This window comes from Papaver somniferum, chromosome 8, assembly GCF_003573695.1.
Source record: "Papaver somniferum cultivar HN1 chromosome 8, ASM357369v1, whole genome shotgun sequence".
Taxonomy (NCBI): Eukaryota; Viridiplantae; Streptophyta; class Magnoliopsida; order Ranunculales; family Papaveraceae; genus Papaver; species Papaver somniferum.
Window position 1 is genome coordinate 145,934,341 of NC_039365.1, and position 22,524 is coordinate 145,956,864.

General features: G+C 36.2%; 2 protein-coding genes across 2 annotated transcripts; one reads left to right on the top strand and one right to left on the bottom strand.

Annotated features, from left to right (window-relative positions):
• Positions 1 to 2,026: 2,026 nt before the first annotated feature.
• On the top strand, positions 2,027 to 3,885 carry LOC113304818 (DNA-directed RNA polymerases II, IV and V subunit 12-like). The gene is made up of 3 exons (XM_026553960.1): positions 2,027 to 2,188; positions 2,269 to 2,361; positions 3,607 to 3,885. Exons 1-3 carry the CDS (start codon positions 2,149 to 2,151, stop codon positions 3,627 to 3,629), a joined length of 156 nt encoding a protein of 51 aa, XP_026409745.1. The 5' UTR covers positions 2,027 to 2,148; the 3' UTR covers positions 3,630 to 3,885.
• A 623-nt stretch (positions 3,886 to 4,508) lies between these two features.
• LOC113303361 (myosin-1-like) lies at positions 4,509 to 15,557 on the bottom strand. The gene is made up of 23 exons (XM_026552391.1): positions 14,172 to 15,557; positions 13,331 to 13,432; positions 13,090 to 13,233; positions 12,845 to 12,995; positions 12,708 to 12,735; positions 11,756 to 11,921; positions 11,557 to 11,620; positions 11,417 to 11,430; positions 11,248 to 11,332; positions 10,948 to 11,051; positions 10,705 to 10,843; positions 9,547 to 9,665; positions 9,037 to 9,189; positions 8,868 to 8,957; positions 8,595 to 8,672; positions 8,291 to 8,449; positions 7,452 to 7,658; positions 6,946 to 7,151; positions 6,681 to 6,816; positions 6,298 to 6,427; positions 6,039 to 6,185; positions 5,785 to 5,864; positions 4,509 to 5,407 (listed from the first exon to the last, which is right to left on the bottom strand). The coding sequence occupies exons 1-23, from the start codon at positions 14,556 to 14,558 to the stop codon at positions 4,724 to 4,726; spliced, it is 3,573 nt and encodes a 1,190-aa protein (XP_026408176.1). The 5' UTR covers positions 14,559 to 15,557; the 3' UTR covers positions 4,509 to 4,723.
• Positions 15,558 to 22,524: the final 6,967 nt, after the last annotated feature.

The window sequence follows — 22,524 nt, forward strand, 5'->3', positions numbered from 1 at the left end:
GAGTCAATTATTCCAATTGTACTCAACACGATAGAAACAGCAAGATCAGATCACGCAACTACAAAGATAATAGTTAGGTCTGGCTTCACATTCCCAATGAAGTCTTCAAGTCGTTAACCTACAGGGTCTCGAGAAGAAACCTAAGGTTAAAGGAGAATCGACTCTAGTTATGCAACTAGTAACACATAGGAGGTGTGGGGATTAGGTTTCCCAGTTTCTAGAGTTATCCTTTATATAATTTTCAAATCAGGGTTTGCCATCCAAGTTACCTTGGTAACAAAGCATTCAATATTCACCGTTAGATGAAAAACCTGATTCAACCAAGCTAATATCTTTCAACCTTTAGATCGAACTTAGCTTGTTACACACAAATGAAATGTACCCTCATTTAGGTTTATGTAACCGTACCCAAACGTGTACACCATGTTGGTTCACAAATAGTTAATCGAGGTTAGCCATATGATTACTCTCATATCAACCTTATTCATCTTAACCATAACTAGTTCAAATGACTCAAATGAAACTAGTTAAAAAGTTGTTCAATTGTTATATTCTCATAGAATTATACAAGAACACAATTGAAGCAAAATCAGTTGGATTCACTCGAATCAATACATGAACATTATAGCCACGGTTTGCAAAGATTGCATTCCTTATTGATAAATGTTTAGGTTCATGTATAACTTATTTTAGAAAGTAACACACTTAAGTATGCGTATGGGTATGCGTACTTAAGTAATCAAAATTGAGTTTGGTTTGTTTTTCAAACTCAGCAGAAATTCACGGACGTGAACTTTCCGCCAGCATGCGTACGGGTACGCGTACTTTAGGTAACCGGATGAGTTTGGTTTTGGTTTTCAAACTCAGCAGAAATTCACGGACGTGAACTTCCGCCAGTATGTGTATGGGTACGCATACTTACCCAGTCTCCTACAACCGTTTTGTATACACAAAAGTATGCATACTTTAGGTTCCCGGTTTTGGACTTATACACTAACGTGCGAACACACTATGCTTATATCCAAAGATGGTTACAAGATTCTAAACTCTTTATTTCAATCATTGAAACATTCTTCTATAATGATAATAGTCGTTTTCACACACTATTATCATCAAAGCAATTTTCAAGATATTGAAATAATCATTATCCAAACATTCCAAGCCTACATCAAATGATTGTATCACACAAACCATGTAAAATGTTACTCGAAAATTTTCTCATGATATAAGATGAACTTGGTCGAAGCGAAATCTTACCAACACATATTTCGAGAAATATGTAGGCGAGATATACTCAGCTCGAAATATCAAATGTGTATAGAGAAAACTATATCGTAACACGACTTATGTCTCAATATAGGAGATAGAAGAAATAGACTTTCCAAGTGATAGATGAGTTCAAGCCTCCACATACCTTTTGTCGAAGAAGTTCCAAAAGCTCCCCTTAGTAGTTATTCGTCTTCAAATGATGAACTTCGTGAAAACTAAGCTCAACTACACAATCTATGTCCTAATCCGAGACATCTATAAATAGGCTAGAAATCAAGACTTATAGTTTTGATCATTAACATTAACAAACATGCTTGAGATAGCAACGCATGCGAGTTCGACCGAGCAGTGCTCTAACAGATTGGCCTCGGCATAACCAACTTTGGTGCCCGCAAAAAATAAGCCTAAAACTCCAGTTGCAGCAACTGTTATTAGGAATCAAGCAAAGTTCTGATAACTAGAGTACCACCAATTACCAGATCTTCTTATACCGAGTAGTGTAGAACAAAAACCAAAATATACATAAAATTCTATGTTAGCACCGCACAAAAGCTTTCCAGAAGCAAAGAAGTTGATATTATGCTCCAACTATACCAGCAGCTAGCCAACAGTGTCTTTTAGCTGCAGCTAGCAAAGAAGTTGATATTATGCGCAAAATTGCTGACCTTTTAGATGCCCCGGGTAGTTCCAGTGGGTGTCAATAGTAATACTCGTTGTTTACTTTTTTTATGAAATTACAAAGTCCCTTTTAAAACCCTAGCAAAATCCTTAGTTTACAAGCATTCTCTTCTCGTCTATCTTAAATTCTTCTCAGCGGAAGCCGTCTTCTAGTTTCTTTGTTTTTTTGTTCAGGAACCCTGAAATCTCTAGCTTCTATCCATGGATCCTCCTCAAGATCCAGTCAGTTACATCTGTGGAGGTAATTCTTACTATCTACTTTCGTTTTACAAGAAATCAATTTGATTTTGTTTCTTAAAAGATCTTTGTTTTGGTTGTTAGACTGTGGGATGGAGAACACACTGAAGCCGGGCGATGTCATTCAGTGTAGGGAGTGTGGTTATCGCATCCTTTACAAGAAGCGAACCAAACGAAGTAAGTAGTTTCTACCCCACTTTAAACCCTAATTTATTTATTTTTGTGCTTTTCATCTTTGATTGTTTTGAGTCGTGTTGGTTATGTAGCTTTGCAAAATTGGGTGTTAGGCTTTGGAATTGCTCAATACGAAACATTGTTTGATTTATCAGATGATTCTTCAAGTTTTAAATCTAGGATTTTAGGTATGGTTAAATTTAGGGTTTGTGAGTGGTGATTTTTTTTTTGGAAATCATTATCTTGCTGCATGTTACTTTTAGGATTTAGACCTTACCTTTTGGATGATGAATGTTTGCCGGGTAAGTTATTGTCTCAACCCGCTGAGTATGTAGATGCGTACGTAGCAAAAAGGGGCAGTTGGGGGCAGTTGCTAGACGACTGTGTAAACCTCTGGTTACCTTATTGGAAAGAACTTTGTAACTACTAACTAGTGGCCAGTTTCCTGTTAGACCTGTGTCCTACAGTAAACTGTGTATTTTGTAAGTATGAACTGCTTCGGATGTGTATTTCTAGGGGTTCTTACTTTAGTCTCTAAGATTTGTCAATGAACCTTCAGATTTGTCTGTTTGGTGTATTATAGCATTTTATATTAGGTTAAGAAAACTCGCATGGATCGATCAAATAGGAGAAGCATAATTTTGATAAAGACTGCAGAAACATCGATGAACTTATACCATTAGAGTTTGAATTGAAAGTAGTTTTAGTAACTTAAGCTTAAGAAAATGGAAATTTTGTAAGTGCTGCTGAGTGCTGAGCAACTTTGATGTACATTTTGGTGAATATTGGTGCAAGTCTGTACTTGTAAACTTAAACAACACATTCTCATACATGTTAAAACTTCTTGTTCATGACTGTTTCTTAAGCAGGATTATTTATCTATGTTTGATTTTGCTATATATGCTTACTGTGTGATGATTGTTGAGTGCCCAGCATATATAGTTATGCGTTGACCAATATATGAATTATAGAAAAGATACCTGGCCCTCACTTAGGGTATGGTTTTTCTGCTATCTAAGGGATATCTAAATGTAATTTTGATGGGTGTTTGACCCCCTTTGAGATGGTGATATTTTGAACATTATGTATGCATTAGTTTTCTTAGAAAACCATGTTGAAGAAGTTGAATTATGGTTTCTCGATAAATACCTTTCTATATTTTCTGAAAATGTATGTTCATCTGATTCAGATGTATTTTGGTAGTTCTGTTCTGGATCAAACCTAAGCTGATGGTTTTGCTTGCCGCAGTTGTGCAGTATGAAGCTCGCTGAATACAAAGGGAGAGCAACAAAATAGCAATGGATATTAAAGGCTGTTAATGGTGTTAGATATTAAACTGATAACTATCATTGTAATCTAATGGGTTGTTTGGAGAACTGCGATATTGTTCGTTAAGTTATACTCTAGTACTATCCTGCAGCATTGCACTTGTAATAGTAATATGGTGCTTAATTCTATTTTGAACCTAGCAGACAGGTTGATCAGTATCATTGTGCAATTTTGAACTTGTTTCAGTGCTTCTCTAAATTACAGATCTCGATTAGACTTCGTTTGTCCAAACTGTATGGATTTTCTCAGGCTCAAAATAATCTTGCATGTATATGGCACAAGGTTATTTTCACAATTGCTAAAGGCGGGTACCAGCATTAGCGGGGCTGGTACCATTTCATATAAGATAAAAGACTTATAAATGATCCTGGCCCTTGGATCACTGAAATGTACCATTTCATATAAGATAAAAGACTTATAAATGATCCTGGCCCTTGGATCACTGAAATGGTACCAGCCCCGCTAATGCGCCTTCAGCAATCGTGGTTATTTTGGGGCTAAAATTAAAAATCGAAGGTTAATGCTAGTGTCTAAAGCGACTTTGTTAGCTAAGACCGCATTGTTTGGCCAGCCTCTTTAACTTTAGATCCCCTCCCACATCTGGGAATTTTTACTGCCTCTCTTTGTTGATAGGTCAGTACAGTACCCATCGATGTTCAAACTTGTCAGATAACTTTTTCTCCTTGATCATTTTGGTAAAAAAAAATTATAGGAGCATGTAACAAACTTACAAACACTTAGCTAAAACTGCCCATTAGGCAGAAAGAGAGAAGAAAATAATATAGCAAAAGGAGTCGGACAATTCAACTGAGCACCAGAAATTGAAAATTTTGTAATTCTGTAACTATAAGATTTTAAGGATATAAAATTTTAGATTTCCTCGAGAGCAAGTGGTATTGTATCATAAACTTTATATACAGTTAAACTACTAGGTGTGAAAAATGCACCAAAACACCCTTTACTTTCCTTTGCAACAAATCTACACCAAAATAAAATACCAAACAATCCAAAAAGTGGAATCTATTATGGATAAAAACTAATTTATCCTCATGCTGTTCCTCCTTGCCCACCACTTCTTCCTCACTTGCTTATCAGCACTCCCTTCCTCATTCCCAAGTTTGTGAAGAATTACCTTTGTCTCCCGCAGTCTATTCCCATAATCCTTCTTCCAAGTTTCAAAAATCTGCTTCAATCTTCTTAACTCGCGGTCAGGATCCAGACTAGCTTCTGCCTGACCAGATTTTACCTCCACTAAGAACTTCGCATCATCACCAAATACTTGACTTCGTTGCTCAAATTCCTCAGCCAAGCGACTTATCACACTTAATCCTGTATTCATTTCTCTATTCATACCTCGCGGAGCAGATCTTGCTCCATTACTGTCACGGCTAGTGGTATTTCTACTTCCGAGGTCCCAACTATATTCTCCATTATCAACCATATTTGTTGAGGCATCAGAGTTTCTGTCAGCATCATCTACAGCAAGGCTTTTCTTTGCAACGGAGAGACTGGACTGTAGTGATTTCATCTGCTTCTGCCACACTTCTTCCATAGATTTCATTTTAACTTCGTACTCTGCCCACCGATTTTCGTACTGATGGAGCCGTTGTTGGAGGATGTCATTCTCGTCTTCTTTCTCTCTTAAAGCTGCTTCGGCTTTAAGTACTCTCCGTTGTAGTTCAGCGAGAGTTGATGCCTTGACCAAAACTTCATCTGGTGCCTGCTTGAGAATGTTTATGCTAGATTATCATCTCAACAATTAGGAAATGATGTACAATAGCCAGATCAAGTTGAATCCCAATCTCAGTATCTCCCACTCTCAACTATTTGATGATCACTATAGGTTTTGGTATGACTCCATGTTCACTAAAATATCAAGAACCAGTTATATCTTTAGTATTACTAGAGGTTCAAATTGGTTTTTGTTGGCTCATACAGCCGTCCTCAATTTTCATGAGATGCTTAGAGACCTCGTCATAACACTATATTCCCACTGTAGCCTTATCAAACAAATGACGACTACATCAAAATCAACTACGTCTGGTAACCAAAACCAGAGAACAAGATTTCTTTTCCGTTTAGTAACATTTTACATACCTTAGTGCCTTCAGGTTTCGTTGTATAGGTCAGTAAGTTTATGTCTCCAGAACACCTTCTGACTAACCAACCGCGAATAACTGAAAATACAGTTATAAGATCGATCATGATATGTAGAATAACACTCATCACTCTTTAAGCAGATAGGTACGAAATAATCAGCTTTTCTTAGGCACTGCTTTGCAACCTTCTGATTGCCTGTCACAAGTCACACTAAGCAGCACCGAACTGGAAATAACAAAGAAAATCGTTACCTGACTGTATCACTAATGACGCATCTCGAATATTAACGAAGTCTTTCCTGGAAACCTTGCCTTTCACATGTAGTTGTATTACCTTGGCAGCTTTATGTTTCTGTACCAGAATCTCATACTCTTTTCTGATTTTCTCACCCCGAATGACTGAAGAATATACATTAAAAGAAGGCATTGTTGAGAAATACAGAAATCAAAGGTAACTATAGTTCTAAAAGAATATCAAGAGAAGCTACAGGTAAGACGAGAAACACTTTACATGACTGAAGTGTCAAAATTCCTCTTTTTAGCTCTTTGAGATAAGACCGAGCCTGGTGGCCTCTGAAACAACTCTGCACCCGTAAAATGCCATGTAGGGTATGGTTTCTTGTATCCTCGAGAACACCAATCTAAATTTTTGACATAATTTCAGTCAAAATTTTAAAAAGTTAATGGTTTTTTGTTTCAACAAACTCCTAAGATGAAAATTTAAGCCAGTAAAATACTTGAAGACATCATCTCAACAGTGATTAACTCCTCACTATCCATTATATGGCAAAGGAAAAAAGCCGTACAACAAAGTTTTACAAACGAATATCTGAACCTGCTCAGCTATCCAGGATAGAAACTAATGTTGCGATAAACCCTGGTGTTATGACATACCTGTCCAGTTCGGAAAAACAATTTGGTGTAGCCAACTTGATACATCTCTGGAAGAATTTTAAATTGATGAAGAATTGCAACTGAAACACTAAGCGGATCCTGAGAAGCAACACTCTCCAGAAGAAGAAAGCCATACCTAACATAAGATTCAAGAAGAGACAACAAAAGAATAAAAGGAAAAGAAGAGTCAAGTCGGAGAAAGAGAAATGAATTTCAGCTATCCATACTAGTATAAACAACACAGAGAACTAACTAAATCGCTTACCTTCTTGCAAATTTTAGGTGAGTAACCCTGGTAGGAAAGCCGGATCTAGATATGCGAACGACCTCTAAGACTCCACAACACCTCAGCTGCTGCAATACAAGACCTTGTTCATATGTTCCAGGACGCTGCAAGCTGTTTGGCTTAATACAGCGTATGAAGTGTGGAGTTGTGTTCTCCAGTCGTTGCATAAGTTGGAACAGTTGACCCTAAAGACAAGTGGCAAAACAATCAGACCAAGTGATAAAACAGATAACATCAAGGTGACCTGACTCACTTATAAAATGTGTCAGGTTTTTCATATTCGATTATTTAATGCAAGAATTAGAACAATTCAACAGTCATATTATTTTTTGCTACTATCCATACTGAACGTGTAATTAACCCTTACCTTAAACTTTGTTGCAACACTTAGCAACCCTTACCTTAAACTTTGTTGCAACACTTAGCAACCCTTACCTTAGAACGTGTCAAAATTTGGAAATAACAAAGAACATAGCAACCCTTACCTTAAACTTTGTTGCAACACTTAGCTTTTGGGAATCTGCTCCACCTGATCTGTACAATGGACCCACTACTTGCTTTTCAGATTGTTTAAGCATACTGGATGCAAAAATCTGAGGAAGTTGGCACTTGCAGGATGACAGAAGTTGGATAGAGTCTAAATGCAGTAAATCTCTGTTCTTCTCCAAAAAACCAGATGTTTCGTATGTAACCTGCGAAGAGGAGTAAGAGAATAGTTAAACATTCAGAAAACAACAGGAAAAGGGTATGATCTAAGGAAACCATAACGCAGATGGTGACAACAAACGCCACAACATGGATTCAAACTATGCATGCGCAAAGATTTGGGAACGAACTTAAAATATATTGGCTGACTGGAGTTAACAGGATCGCTGTAATCAAGATTTTCTTGTCTCTTAAGAATTTTCTTTCTCCCTCCTATATTACACTATCCCGACCCTACCATGTGGTACAAAATGAGCATTATGACGTTAAATTGAACAATAAAATAAAGAAGATAAATATTCTTTGTCAAGTGACATGCAATTGGTAGCCATATCAAGTGACATGGAATTGGTAGCCATATCATTATGGGTGTGAGTGCTCTAACACCAATGTCAAAATTGTGCATCGAACTGAAAAGCAAATAAACATGGGGAGCTGCAGGATCATTGTGCAACGTTTATAGGATCGACAATTTTTATCTCAACAAACCAGCACTAATTGAATCCTACCTAAAACTATCCAAGTTTTCAAGAAAAAAAATAGATGACTGCGATATCCATAAGTTACTGCAGAATTGTTATAAAAGAGATAACGTGTTTTTTAATGACAGAGTGGCAACCTCTCCAGCATAATGGCTAACACTGAAAGCTTTGCCCCGATCTCCTCTGAAACAGGAATTTGAACTCAAGTGCTGCTTAAGCTTGTTGGCCAAAGTTATATCAGTTCCATTTGGAAAAGTAGACTCCTCGTCCAGCAGAGACAGTAGACCCAGTGGTTTCTGCATAGGATATCAAAAGAAAATGGAATATCAAGTGAATATAAAATCATAGATTCACGAAAACTTGCTCACTAAAAGTGAAAATTCAAGGCTTGATCAAGTGAATATAAAATCATTACTTCAGTGGGCATTGTTATACACATACCTTCTCAAAAAGATTCAGACAGTCTTGGTTGTCTTCAAAGTCAACCTTTGCCCAGTCAATTCCGTCATTGATATATTCCTGAGAAAATATGTTGGTGTTTGAAATCCAAGACGAGGATAAGTCATCTAAGTAATAACTACGATGATAATGTAGAATAACACAACAAATAAAAGATAAACATCACATTTAAGATCAGCCACGGCAATAGATTGGTTGAGTGAGACCAAACTGCACTGACATAGTTGTCATTATAAACAAAGAGCGAGACAATACCTCTTGTTCTAACTTAAACAAATGCCGATTGAAGTGTTGCTGTAATCTCTCATTTGCGTAGTTTATGCAAAACTGCTCGAAGCTATTCTTCTGTAAATACAAACTTCAAGTTAATACTCATTCATGAAATAGCCAAGTCACAAGAAAGATAACAAGGATAGTTATGTACATCAAAAGATTCAAATCCATAGATATCAAGAATACTGATGGATCTGCCTGTACGCCGCTTGCCTACTTCCAGTGACTTGTTAACTTGGTCTACCAGCCACTCAAACAAACAAGCATACAGTGATTTTGCCAATGCGTCTCTTGTATCAACTGCCTGAAAAGAGGCATCCATTTTGACAGCTTAAGAACCCATGCATAAATAAAGATAACATAGTACCAGTGTTGGAATATAAAGGGATTTAAAGTCATCTGCCATATGAGACATGAAAAATTAGAGGACACTAGGTTGTGCTAAAATCAGGAAAAACTAACACATATATTTGTTTATAAAAGTACTGAACAAATTCTTATAAATGGAAGGCAAAGATATTCCAACAAGGATCAACTTGGTCCAAAAGTCCCGACACCCACAAAATGAAGAGCTCACATTCATCGCTCGACACATGTTAGGCGTTCATATGCTGGTCTCCGTAAGGCAAGAACAGAACTGACAATGTCAATTTGTTGTTACCTGAGATAACGAAAGTTTTTGGACAATGTTGTCATTGCCAACTTTCATGTTGCGAGTTGACAAAGCTAGGTTTAACTCCTGAACTTCACAGCCGATCAATTTGGCAACCGTTTCTAGGCCTGAAAAGGAAATGAACACGAATACTCTAGTAGCAAATACAAAAAATGGAAGTATATTATACTGAAAATGCTGTGAGCTAAATCATAACAAGTTAAAGAGATAGAGCATTATTGATCATGATGCCCTAGACATGCTAGAGGTAAAGCACAGTTACGACTGAGAAAAAAGGCTGTTATTTTTTAAGATGCCCTAAACACACAGTGAATGTGTCATAATCTTAAGAAAGATGGATGTGGGTGATCTTCCCAAAGGCAGCAATTTATCCATTGTAGTGCTTTTTGCTGTTTTGTAATGGACAAGGAATGCAGCTTGTTCAGCTTTGCATTTTCTGTGGTCAATGTAATTCAGAGACTTTTTTTTTTTTTGAAGCATAATTCAGACAACATGAAATAAACTTCTCTCTAGTTTCAGCTAATCTCAACATTGAATAGGAAGGGATGCCATGCGGAGCTAATTTCACAACTCAAATATCTAACTACTGATAATAATAGGTAATGAGTGTCAATTATGTAAGGGATGCCATGCGGAGCTAATTTTCGTAATGAGCTAATTTCAGGTGCAACTTTCACTGAAAAGATGAAAAGTGGTCCTTTTGGACCCTACAGTTTGATGGTTCTGCTTCTGGTTCTCAAATAGACAGATCCGGCCCAGGGAAATAATTCCTGTTTTGGTTGTGTATCAGGATATATTGGTTCTAAATCTTCTATAAAAATAAAAAAAATGTTGAAAAATGAGAAAATAAAAGTAAATAGTGCCTGTTCTTCTTGATTTCAGTCGAACACTGTAACACGCCTATGACCTGCCTAGAACAAAAACCTGCCATGCACAATTTATATGAAGGTCGAGTTCTAGCATTTTAAATACCATTTCCAATCATGGAGGGGGTGTTTGGGTGCATAGAAACCCAGCTATCAACATTAACAATGCATTTTCATCTTACTGAAAGAGATCTAATCATGAAGCTGTTCCACCTTTTAATTCTTATAGCAGGCACAACTTAAAGGAAATGTCTCCTTGTGCTTCTAATAAAACTTTTACCTTCATCTGCCACAGGTTCAACGTGATTTTCGTTATCCACCACCGCAAAGGAGATGTTCCCCAGCCACAATACTGCTGTAAGCATGGCGAACACACTCTCCTGATCCTTCTTGGTAACATGTACTATATCTAGAGCTTCCTGGAAAAAGCCAGACAGAAGATAATGTACACATCAATTTTTTAAGAGATGACATACACTTGCTGATAATGATTTTATCCACATGAGAAGATAAAGCGCGTTACCATAACCAAGCGAAACCGTTCGGCATCATCTACTCCAGCAATGGTATAGCAGTTGCTCTGCCTCAAATAGTTATAATCATTTGCATGCTTCAGATTCAGTTTTTCTGTTTTCATAACATAAATGAATAAATACATAATGAACAAAAATGCATTCATAATAATAACACATGCGAAATTCAAAAAATGCAGATGACTAAAAGGTTTTACACAATAGCTATAGCTTCCTGACCGATCAGTGTCTATAATGTACCAGTACATAAACATGTAAATGTGACCACACAAAGAGGACATATCGCCAACCTTTAAGAGCGGGGGTAGCCCCAGCGCATAGCTGATAAAATATATGGTACGATCTTTCTCCATCTGCACACTGGACGACCCTTGACTGCTCATAAAACAAAATTTAATTAATGGACAATAATGAAGATCCTTTAACATCTCATATCTGGTGAAGGAGAAATACAATTACCTTTTCAAGTAGAACTGCAAAGAATGAGGAGACGCGTAGATGAAGCAAATCACAGACGCAAGCAATAAAGTCAGTCACAACTTTTCAATAAAGAAAGAATAAGTATTTGCTGCATTTCCAGTAAATACAAGTTATCTTACATGTTTGAATCTTGGCACCAGATATTTTCCCAGTCTCACTGAAGTGAATTTCAATTAATTTACCCTGCAACAGCATATTTAAATATTCAAAAATGTCGACCAGAACCCTAAATCTTTAGAATTAAAAAAGTACAAAAGAATATAGAACCTACAACAAAAAGGTCAAACCAAACAAATTGCAAAGGGGTAGGGTGCTTACAAAACGACTTGAGTTATCATTCCTTGATGTTTTTGCATTACCAAAAGCTTCCAAAATGGGATTAGTTTTCAGTATTTCATTCTCTATTCCACTACCCCCTCCAAGAGCAGCCAAGTATTGCATGGCTATCTTTGCTGTTTCAGTTTTTCCTGCACCACTTTCACCGCTGCAAGGACGGATGCACATATGTCAACAAAACAAACTACGACAATGGAATTATCAACTAAGAACAAGAAGGTACACAGACTGAAGCCTTCAGTCTTCAGTTGACCGCATCAGGGTATAAACTTCATCCAATTTTCAAAATATTTTCTTATAACAGTAAAAGTCACCCGAGAGCTACATATAGTACGCTGATGTTGATCACTTCATACAGCAAACTATATGTAGATTCTATACTAAAAAAGTAGAACAACTTAAGCACCTAATGTCAACAAACAGTATCATAAAACTAAAAATATCATGTCAAGTAGAAAAAAAGAAATCCGTCAACTTCACAGCATGTAGAACAAACTAAGCCTAAAATGGATCAGTGCAAAATATAAAAGGAAGCAACAGACAGGATTATCTATTATTAAGATCAGATATACACATGAGATGAAACTAAATAAATGGAGAATTCTACTGTTTGTATACTTCGTATGCAGTCACCCATTGAAGTCGCATTACACAAAGAAACCTTTCTAACTCTCTAAACTAACAATTACTTGTTTTCAGCTAAACCTTCTGGATACATGTACAGTACTAGCTATCATGTTACGAATTGATTTGGCATAAAATAAGCACACAAATATAAGCATAATAACTATAAAGTGAGCTTTAAGAAGCAAAGAGCCATTCAGTGACCTCTTAAAAAGTATCTATAAAGTTGATATAACAAGCAACAATTGTTAGAAAAGGTAGTGCATATGGATACAGAAAGAAACCATATACTTGGAGATCTTATACCAACCTTATAATGATGGACTGGTTTACTTCATCTGCAACATTTACCAAAACAAAGTAAGTGGAAAATGCAACAAAATGTTTACAAATGTTGAAACAACTATTATCTTATTAATTGAATTTCATCATACAACGGAAATCCACCTCTTGTCATCTCCCTAATTGCTGTGTCGGTGATAGCATAGACATGTGGACTATCAGTTGATTTGCGCCGATATGCTTCAATATAATCATTTCCATATAGTGGGACTTTTTTAAAAGGGTTGATGGCAACCAAAACAGGTCCGGCTTTAGTCTACAATGTACAAAAGTAACACCAACAAAATACTTAGAAGCATAAAGATTTTTAGATGCTTTAAAATGATATCTACACAAACACAAACACTCACATAGATCATATCTTGGTTGTATCTGTATTGTAGATTGTACAGGACCGAAGGTTCATGTAAATAACTAAGCTGCATGAGATTGTCTACACCATCAAGGATGTCAGGATTTGCAGGTAAAAGACTTTCGGCATTTACTTTTAAAACCTGGAATAGGAAAAAGGAAGTACGCCAAGCGGGGAGTGTTATTCAGGGTTTATATTTAGCAGCAATAAACATCTTCCTTAAGAAATATTAGACTTACCTCTCCTTCATTAAGTGAAATAATAGACTCCGTCCCTGAAGTTGACACTATCTTCCCCAACGCCCAGTTGCCATTTGGTAGTTGACACCAATATTGGAGCTTCTGAAACAAATGAACTTGAAAATGTAGGTAATCAATCAATAAATTAAATCCTGATTATATGCACTCACAGTTTCATTGGTTAGCGTAACTGAAAACCCTACAGGTTATTATCTCAAAAAGATTTTCGTTCTGAAGGTTAGTTAACACATTGACATAGTGTCTATGTTATAGATCATAGTACCACTAGAGGTTTTGTCCAAAACTTTAGAAAACTAGGTGCTAGAGCTTATCCAACAGAAAATTTGAAATACAAAATTTGCAGGCAAACCATAATTTGGAAAAGCAATTAACTGTGCCCATATAAAGTCTAAGAACTGGTACAAAATCATACTAAGGAAGCTGATATCCACTTATATTGAGATCAACAAAATGATAACTGAAAGAATTAAGTAAGAAAAAATCACATCTCTATGCTCTAGTGAAAATGACCACGAAAAAGTTATGCTTATGCAGATAAGGCATAACATTGCTACATAAACCATTTTCTTCTACATGTAACTAGTATTATTTGTTTTAGCAACCCCATTTGGAGTTTCAAAGCACATTAGTATATCAAATTAAGAATTCACTGAGCCAGTATAAGAGGTGTGCATATGTTAACAATATGCGAAACGGATAATTGTGATCCACTGATTGACATAGCTATCAAATTAGCTTGTGAATTTGAATAGAGGCTACATTATACTATATTCTTAAGAATCACTGTAATAATATGCCTTTAAAGAAATAAAAGAATTACCTTCTTCCCCGAGTAAGAGCTTGTGTCACTCCACCTATTTTCATTATGGGAAGGTGATAAAGCCGGCAAGCCTGATTTTACGGAACCCATGCACCCATTATTCCCTTCAGATGGCACCTCTTCAACAGAAATGGTGCCATTACTATATGGCGATTCTTCATTAATCACTTCCATATTGCTGTCAGTCAAATCATCATTTTCGGGAATACTCTCAGAAGCCATCATTCGGTTATTTCCTCCATTTGTGCCATCAGACGTACCTGTAGCTGAATCAATATACCTAAAATCACCAGGCAATGACTTAATTGACTGTAACGAAGGTGGAACCCGGGGTTTTGAAGGCGGCTTCTTGGGCATTTTCTTAGAAGAAATTGGCTTCTGAGGCATTTTGTTTGAAATAAAAATTGCGGTCCCAAAGAATGTGTTTCAGTAGATTCCACTGAATAATAGATTGAGGACCAAAGAAACACCTTTTCTTCTTCTTCTTTTTTTTCCCAAAAGAGGCTATCAAACTTGAACAAATTTGTCCCCACAATCTTGAACTATCTCTTCATTTTAACGGAGGGGACCATAATACCTTGATAAACAGAGTACAGTAATCTTCTTTGCTCAATCAATGACCAATTTTACCCAATCAAACAAATTATCCAAAATTCAAATTGATTCTAAACCAATTTACCTTCTTCACTTGAATGATAAAACGAAACGAAACCTAAAACCGCTGAAAAATTCTCCAAATCAATTTCTTCTATTACTAGTATTTCCTTGCTATGGATTCAAACACACTAAGACCAAATACTTCAATAATCTTCCTGATTTTTTTCAGATAAATTGAAAATGAATAAATAAGTAATTCAAATTCTTCCTTTGAATGTACTGAATATCTCCATCTCATGAAGATCCTTAACCTAAAAAAGAACTCGATCTTTGAATACTTTAGCAAATTTCACTCATGCAACTCAAATATACTATTCCACCAAACAAAAGTAAAGTTTTTACTCAGTAAATTATCCGATCACTCTGTTTCTTCAACTTCAATCTCAAACACAAAAATGGAAAAAATCTTAAAATTTCCTTATAAGCTCCATAAAAAAACCTCTAAAAAAAATACAGAAAAAAAAATCTTGAAAGATTCAAATGATCAAACCTGGCTGAACCGTTTGAAACTGTTTGAAAAATAAATAAATATTATTATTACAGAGATTGCTCCTGTAGAAACCAACTCTGAATCTACAGATCTTCTTCTTCTTTACTTCTCTGTGAATATTTGAATGATTAGTAAAAGAAAGAGAAAAAGAAACGAAAATAAAATCCAATGTGTGTGTGGAGAGACTGAAAACTTAGCAGCTTTTTTCCGCTTTATTATTTACGGATAAAAAAAGCAAGTTTCTTTTTTCTGATTTTTCTCGGGTTTTAATGAGGTTTTACTGACCAACCAAATTCAAAAAGTTTTAAACTTGTAATCACATGGGGATAAAAGTACTAAAATACCCCTCATTTGGGTTGGTTTATTGTTTGTCTCTTAATAATTATCTTAAACAAGAAAGAAAAGTTAACATAAAACAGCTAGAGATGCCAGAGACTCGGTTATAATTTACATCACAAGTTTTCTAAAAGAGATAATTGTCGTCAACCTCAATCGCAATCACAATCACTAATTGGTTGAACCAGACGGAAACCACGAAATTTCACTCCGCAATCACAACCACTAATTGGTTGAACCTGACGGAAACCACGAAATTCACTCCCCAACTAGTTTATGTCACTAATTGGTTGAACCTTATGGAAAGAACACATGGCATGTAATAGCCATTAAAATCAAAGAAGAAAAGAAATAAAAAACCTAAACCAAATATTGCATAAACGCAATATTTTTATTGAAAGAGAAAAGATAAAAACAGACTAATATATCCTAAATTTTCTCGGTAGATCTGACATCTCATACCTAAATCCGAGTAAATCTGGATTAGAGTGGAGAAGATTAAGAGAGAAAATTTAGGATTTTTTTTTCTTCTGGATAAACGGTTTTGGAGAGCGGATAGAAAACCGAAATGGATCGAGTTGTGTAAATTGCCAATAATACCAATTCAGTGTAGGTTGTTCTTCGTTGTTTGAACTTTGAACCAACAAAAGTGCGGTAGTTTATAGATTCGTGGATAAAAAAACTTTTATAAAATTGAGTTACAAATATCAATCTAAAATAAAACTACTAGAAAAAGATAATCACATATCAAGCATTTTGATGTTAGTTGATATTCCTTGTTATTGGCAAGGTTAACCTATTATTTTAGTTAATAGGTTAATGTTAATGTTATTGATCTCGAGAATGTTAATGTTAACCTATTCACATTAGCATTATTTTAATCCACACAAGTTTTCTTTCCTGCTTATGTCGTTATTATTGAAGTGAATTTAAGTTTTAGACGAATGTTAAGATTTCGTTTTTATGGAGACTTCTAATCACTTGCTCTTGCACTGTTCTAAATCTTTTGATATTTGGGATCATTTCATTAAAGCATTTCATATATGGTAGCCTATTCCAGAAAAATCTTGCACCTGTTTAATATTGGGATACTAATGTTCTCACTGGGAGATGCAGAAAAAAGTATGAGATATTATGCAATACTTTGGAATCTCTGGAGGGAGAGAAACAATAAGGTCTTTGGTAGTAGCAGACCTAAGGGAAATTCCTATAGCAATCAACAAACTTATTGTTTTGTTGAGCCACGTGGATGAACAAACTGTGTTTTCCACTATGGTAAAGGACTGGGTGTTAGATAACTAAGCACGTGACCGTAATAGAATCGCCAGCGGTGGTAGGTAAATCTCTGGCATTCGTTGAACAAACGTTGGCGCTTGTAGAAGAAACGCTGGCGTTTGAACCAAGGTCGCCAACGACTACTTTTCAACGGTCACCGCAACGGCTAGTTTTTTCCTCCATAAATACGGCTCGAGTTTGATCTTACAAATTCACAACAATCCTTCATCCGATCAATCTTTTCTTTCAATTGCTTTCAATTTTCAACCATGAATTCTGATTTTGATTCTTCTGAGGAAGATATGGAGATGGATGAAATGTTGTATGAAGAAGAGGAAGAAATGTGTATGGAGTTTTTACATCAAATGGATGAAGATGCAAATCAAGATGGATGAAGATGCAAATCAAGATAGAAGAAGGCAACATTTTATGTTGCAATTACAATCCGGGATCATACCAAAGCCTTTAGAGCCATATGAAGTTGTGAATAGAAGATGGAGGTGGCAAGATCGACATTTTTACCACGAAAATATGATGCATGATTATTTTTATCATGATTGTTTCTATTCCAATGAGGATTTTCAGCGACGATTCCGCATGGGTCGCAACTTGCGCAAAGGATTATTCCCGAGCTTTGTCAGGTATAACCTTTATTTAATTATCAGTATGGTGCACGACATTACGAGGCTTTAGTCCCGAACAAAAGGTCATTGTGGCCCTCCGTATACTATATGTTACGGGGTACCAGTGGATTCCATGGATGATTACATCCCTATGGGAGAAACAATCGCCTTTAGGTATCTCAAATTGTTTTGCGAAACAATAGTCGAGCATTTTGGTCCAACCTTTTTAAGAAAGCCTACTCAGGAAGATGTTCAAAGAATAACTGCAGAAAACACCGCGAGGGATTTTCCAGGAATGCTAGGTAGTCTAGACTGCATGCACTGGATATGGCATGCGTGTCCGGTTGTATGGGAAGGCCAATATAAGGGTTATTATCCAAAACCAACTGTAATTTTAGAAGCTTCAGCTAGCTATGATTGTTGGTTTTGGCATGCCTTTTTTGGACTCCCGGGTTCAAATAACGATCTCAATGTTTCGTATAAGTTACCATTGTTTGAAGATCTTAAGAATGGGATCGCCGCCGCACTGTAATTTCACCATCAACAATCATCACTACACTCAGTTTAAGCACCTTTGGGCTTTAAAAGGAGCAACAAACGGTGCGCGGGGGCGAGGGAGAGGCAGATAGATGTAGTTTTCAATTTAGTGTTCTTGTTTATTTTAATTAATATGTTTTTTAATTAAAGTTGTTTGTTAAAATTGAGGCAATTATATTAAAAGTAATTTTAAATAAACTTTAAATAAATGAGTACAATTAAATTAAACTAAACTAAACTGAATTAAATTAAACGACTACACTGAATTAAATTAAACTTAACTAGACAAGAATTAAAATCAGTTGGCAAGACTATATTCATCTTGGTTTTCTTCCGAAGCATCATCTTTGTTTTCTTCCACATTCACATACTGGCCAGTTTGTTGAGAGAGGACTTGTTGTTGTTCGGCCGCATCCATTTGCTTAGTCCATACAAAATATTGTCGTTCATTCATTTTGCCAACGTCCAAGGAGAGTAACTTGTTTAGCTTACAATCCATGTAGTATTGTTCTCGCGAAATACGACTTTTCTTTTGATTATTTAAAGTAATGGCACGGTCCCTGACCCTATATGCCTCCATCTGCATATCCATTTCTTTGTGATCAGCATAGTTGAACTCGCTTGAACCTCCTTCTACTGCTCGTTGGGCTGCGTCTCTCGCTGCTTTAGCAGCTTTCTGACCCGCTCCTCTTCTTCTCTTGATGTTGGTGGTAACATCTAGATTAGTGTTGTGTTGTTCCTGACTACTTGGAGTTCCATCAGGTGAGGAATCAGGCCCCCCATTCTGAAAATCCTGCGAGACTGGTCCATATGGTGATCTTCCAGGCACTTGACGACCTTCCAGAAAGTATGGATTAAACTTGTTAAGCACCCTCAAAATGGTGAAACACTTTTCATGTTAGAAGCTGGAATCTTTGTGGGATCTTTGCCACTCTTCCCGATATCTTCGTTCCGCATCTGGTTCGGTTTCACCACGTTTTTTGTTATTCCACATTTGAGTGATCAAAGCTACATATTCACTAACGGCTCCTGAAATTGTGCAAAAACGATGAGACAACCCATCGCCATCATGTTTATTGGGGTTACTTGTTTCTTCACAATTTTATTGAAAAATCTTATCATAAAAAGTTCTTTTTTCTTGATAACTACCATTGATTTCATCTAATGTATATAATACATAATTTCTGCAAAGTGACTCGTCTTCATCCATCGTATACTTGACACCACTGATTCTTGTGTTTCTTGGTTGCTGTGTTTCTTGTTGTGATTGTTGTGGTGTTTGTCGTTGTGATTGTTGTTGTGATTATTGTGATGTTTGTTGTTGTGTTTTTTGTGGTGTTTGTTGTTGTGATCGTTGTTGTGTTTGTTATGGTGTTTGTTGTTGTGCTCGTTGTTGTGAGGATGTCATATTTCTTAGAAATGAAATATGGAGTGATTAGGTTTTTCTAGTAGATTGAGTTGATATGAATAGTTTTGTTTGAAGAAAAATTAGAGATGATATGAAATTGTGTAATTTTGAGGTAGTGATGAAGAAGGTGTGAGTTTGAGTCAGGAGATGAACTGAATTTATAGGGAAAAAAAAAGAGTATCAGCCGTTGGATTGAAGGAGACGTTGGCGATTTTAGGATGAGCGCTGGCGTTTCAACTTTAAGCGCGCGTTGGGCTTAAAATTACCGGCGTTTTTGTCGCAAACGCCAGCGACTGAAGCAAGCTCGCCCGGCGTAACATCACTCGCTCGCTACATCCTCCAACTCAATGAACAAACCAACAAATTTGTTGGTTTGAACATCCATTTTTCATGTTTGTTGAGTCCATAGTGGGAGCAAAATGAACAAACTTGATAATTTGTTCATTCCATAGGAACTGCTCTAAGAGTGTAGACGAGCTTAAAATTCTGATCAAACAAAGTGTGGTTTTATGAAGTTGCGACCTAGACAGTTTTCATTTTATAACCACTGATCAAATTCTACATAACTGGGAGATGATTATTCCTGTATAATTTATCTTTTTTGATCGATTGTTAGGATATAATCTAGCATCTGGCTTTTTCTTTTAATACTATAAATCTTCTTCATCCAAAAAAAAAAAAGGAAAAGGAAAAGAAAAGAAAAGAAAAAAACTTTGATGGCTAAAAGCAAATATTTGCATCTGCAACCCTTATCATTTTGTTTATTCCTAGGTTCTACACATTACACTAGGGTCAAACCAATTGGCGAGGTGCATTTAGCTAAGAAAGGCTGTTGATACGCAGCGCCCATAGGTACATACCGTACATTCTTACCTACATAATCAGCTTGAGACCTTACAAGTTGCAACTAACAGCATAAACAACGTTAACTAGTCACGGGTGAGGGTTTTAGTAATTTAGGTGGTTGATCATGTCAGCATACTAGTATTTATCTCTCGAGTTAATATTCGCTAATAAATCATAGTACATCTAATCCCATGATTTGGCAACAAACTTGTATAGTGATTTAGTTGTCAAAATGTATAATCGGTCTTCATTGCAATTGAAGATATTGATAGTACAAAACCACTCTTGAATCTAACGATTTCAATCAACATCATTTCATTCTTGGTTTCTTGTGTTGTCTCTCCAACATTTCCTTATCTTAGCGGCAAAGTTCATTCCATCATCTACGGAACGCTTACACAATCATCTGTTCTTTTTTTGAATCCCCACCCACCCTTGCGGAAACAAATGCAGATGAAAATGTATATACAAGAGACTTTCAAAATGAGGCCATAAACTTAATTAGGGGTATTTTCGTCATTGAAGATTGAAAACAACGGATACAAAGATTATTGTAAGAATTATTTTTTTTTTCATTTTGTTTTTGTGGAAGAAAATTAGGGGCATAAAAAAGGGGAGCTAATGGGGATAGAAACGGAAGAGATGGAATTACGCCACGCGACATGCTTTGGTTGAAAAAGCCGGCATAAAGGAAACCCCTGACTGCCTCTCTTTCTTTCTCTCTTCTCTTGTCCTTTGCTTATTTATCTGTAAACTTATTTATTGATTTTTCAACTGTCGCCATCATCGGCTTCTAGGTTTTTTAAACACGTATATTGCTTCTTCTTCACGGCTTTGTTTCTAAGTTAAACACCAGGGTTTTGCTTTGATTTGGTATCCATTATTGATTCGTGATTAACCGGGTTCTGTTAGCTTTGAGCTGGTGGTCCGGTCACTCTGGGGGATAGAGCATCGAGTACATCGACAAAAACTAAAAGCATTTGGAATTGGACCAGGCCATAACGGATAATCATTTGTTTATTGGGAGGAAATCTAGGAGAATGCTGCCCGGCTGGAGCAAGAGTCATTTTACCTTGGTCTGACTTTAAACTGCAATTTTGACATTTTAAATCCGACAAAAGTCTATAAGTTTTTATCTCTTCTAAAAAAGAATAAATTTTGATGAACAAAATAAAGAGAAATGAGAAGGATGGGCTCACCGCTCACCTGAAAAGTCATACCGGAAATGGTCAACTTAATGGAGCTTTATAGGTTAAGAACGATTCAACTCCTATTTGAGTGACTCATCTATTTTATAGACTTTATTCGGTGTTCAGGTCTCATTAAAATCCTAAACAATTAAAGTGAAACAACAACGGTAGGTATTGCCATCATATTTTAGTCGGTCCACCCCACACCACCGTCCTAGAGTTTCAATCAACTATCATTGAGTTTCAGAACACCTATACTCGGAGAGATTAGCTGCATTTCATGTTAAAGATTGCTAACAAGGGGTATCCAATTGCTGGTTGTGTACCAGTAGTCCCTTACCAATGTATATTTTGGTATCCCTATTAGCAGCCTTGTTTATGTTGATCAAGTGACTGTGTACATACAACGGGATACCCAAACAACAGCAGCGGAAATATATGGTTAGACGTTACTTTTCTTTGTCAAAAAACAATGTCACTTTACTAAACTGGTTAAATTGGTAAAAATGTATGACCATCAACAAATCTGTAAATATGACACCATCAAAAATTCGGAATGGAACGCCCAATCTTTAGCTTTAATGGTGCATTTCTTAGAGAAATATATGACTAGAGCATCTGCAATGGTAAGTAGTAAAAGCTGCCCAGATACAGTATGTTAAACATAGCAAGTAATATTGAAAACACCTCCTGAATTTCAAGCAGTGTTTAAAACACCTTTCAAACTCTCTAGATATTTAAACGCTGGCTGGTCAGTTTAGTAATTACTAAAAAAAAATGTTTTATCCATCGAAAATTACAGTAAAATTGTACCAGTGATCTGAGTTTGGAACTTGCAATCACCTAATTCTTCGTTGATCAAAAAATAAATAATACGTATCTTCTACAACAAAATGATAATTTTAACCTTTTACACTACCCAGTCAGTACCCTTTGCCGACCGCTATAGAGCAGATTTAGCATTTTACAATTTTTAACCACCCACTGTGGA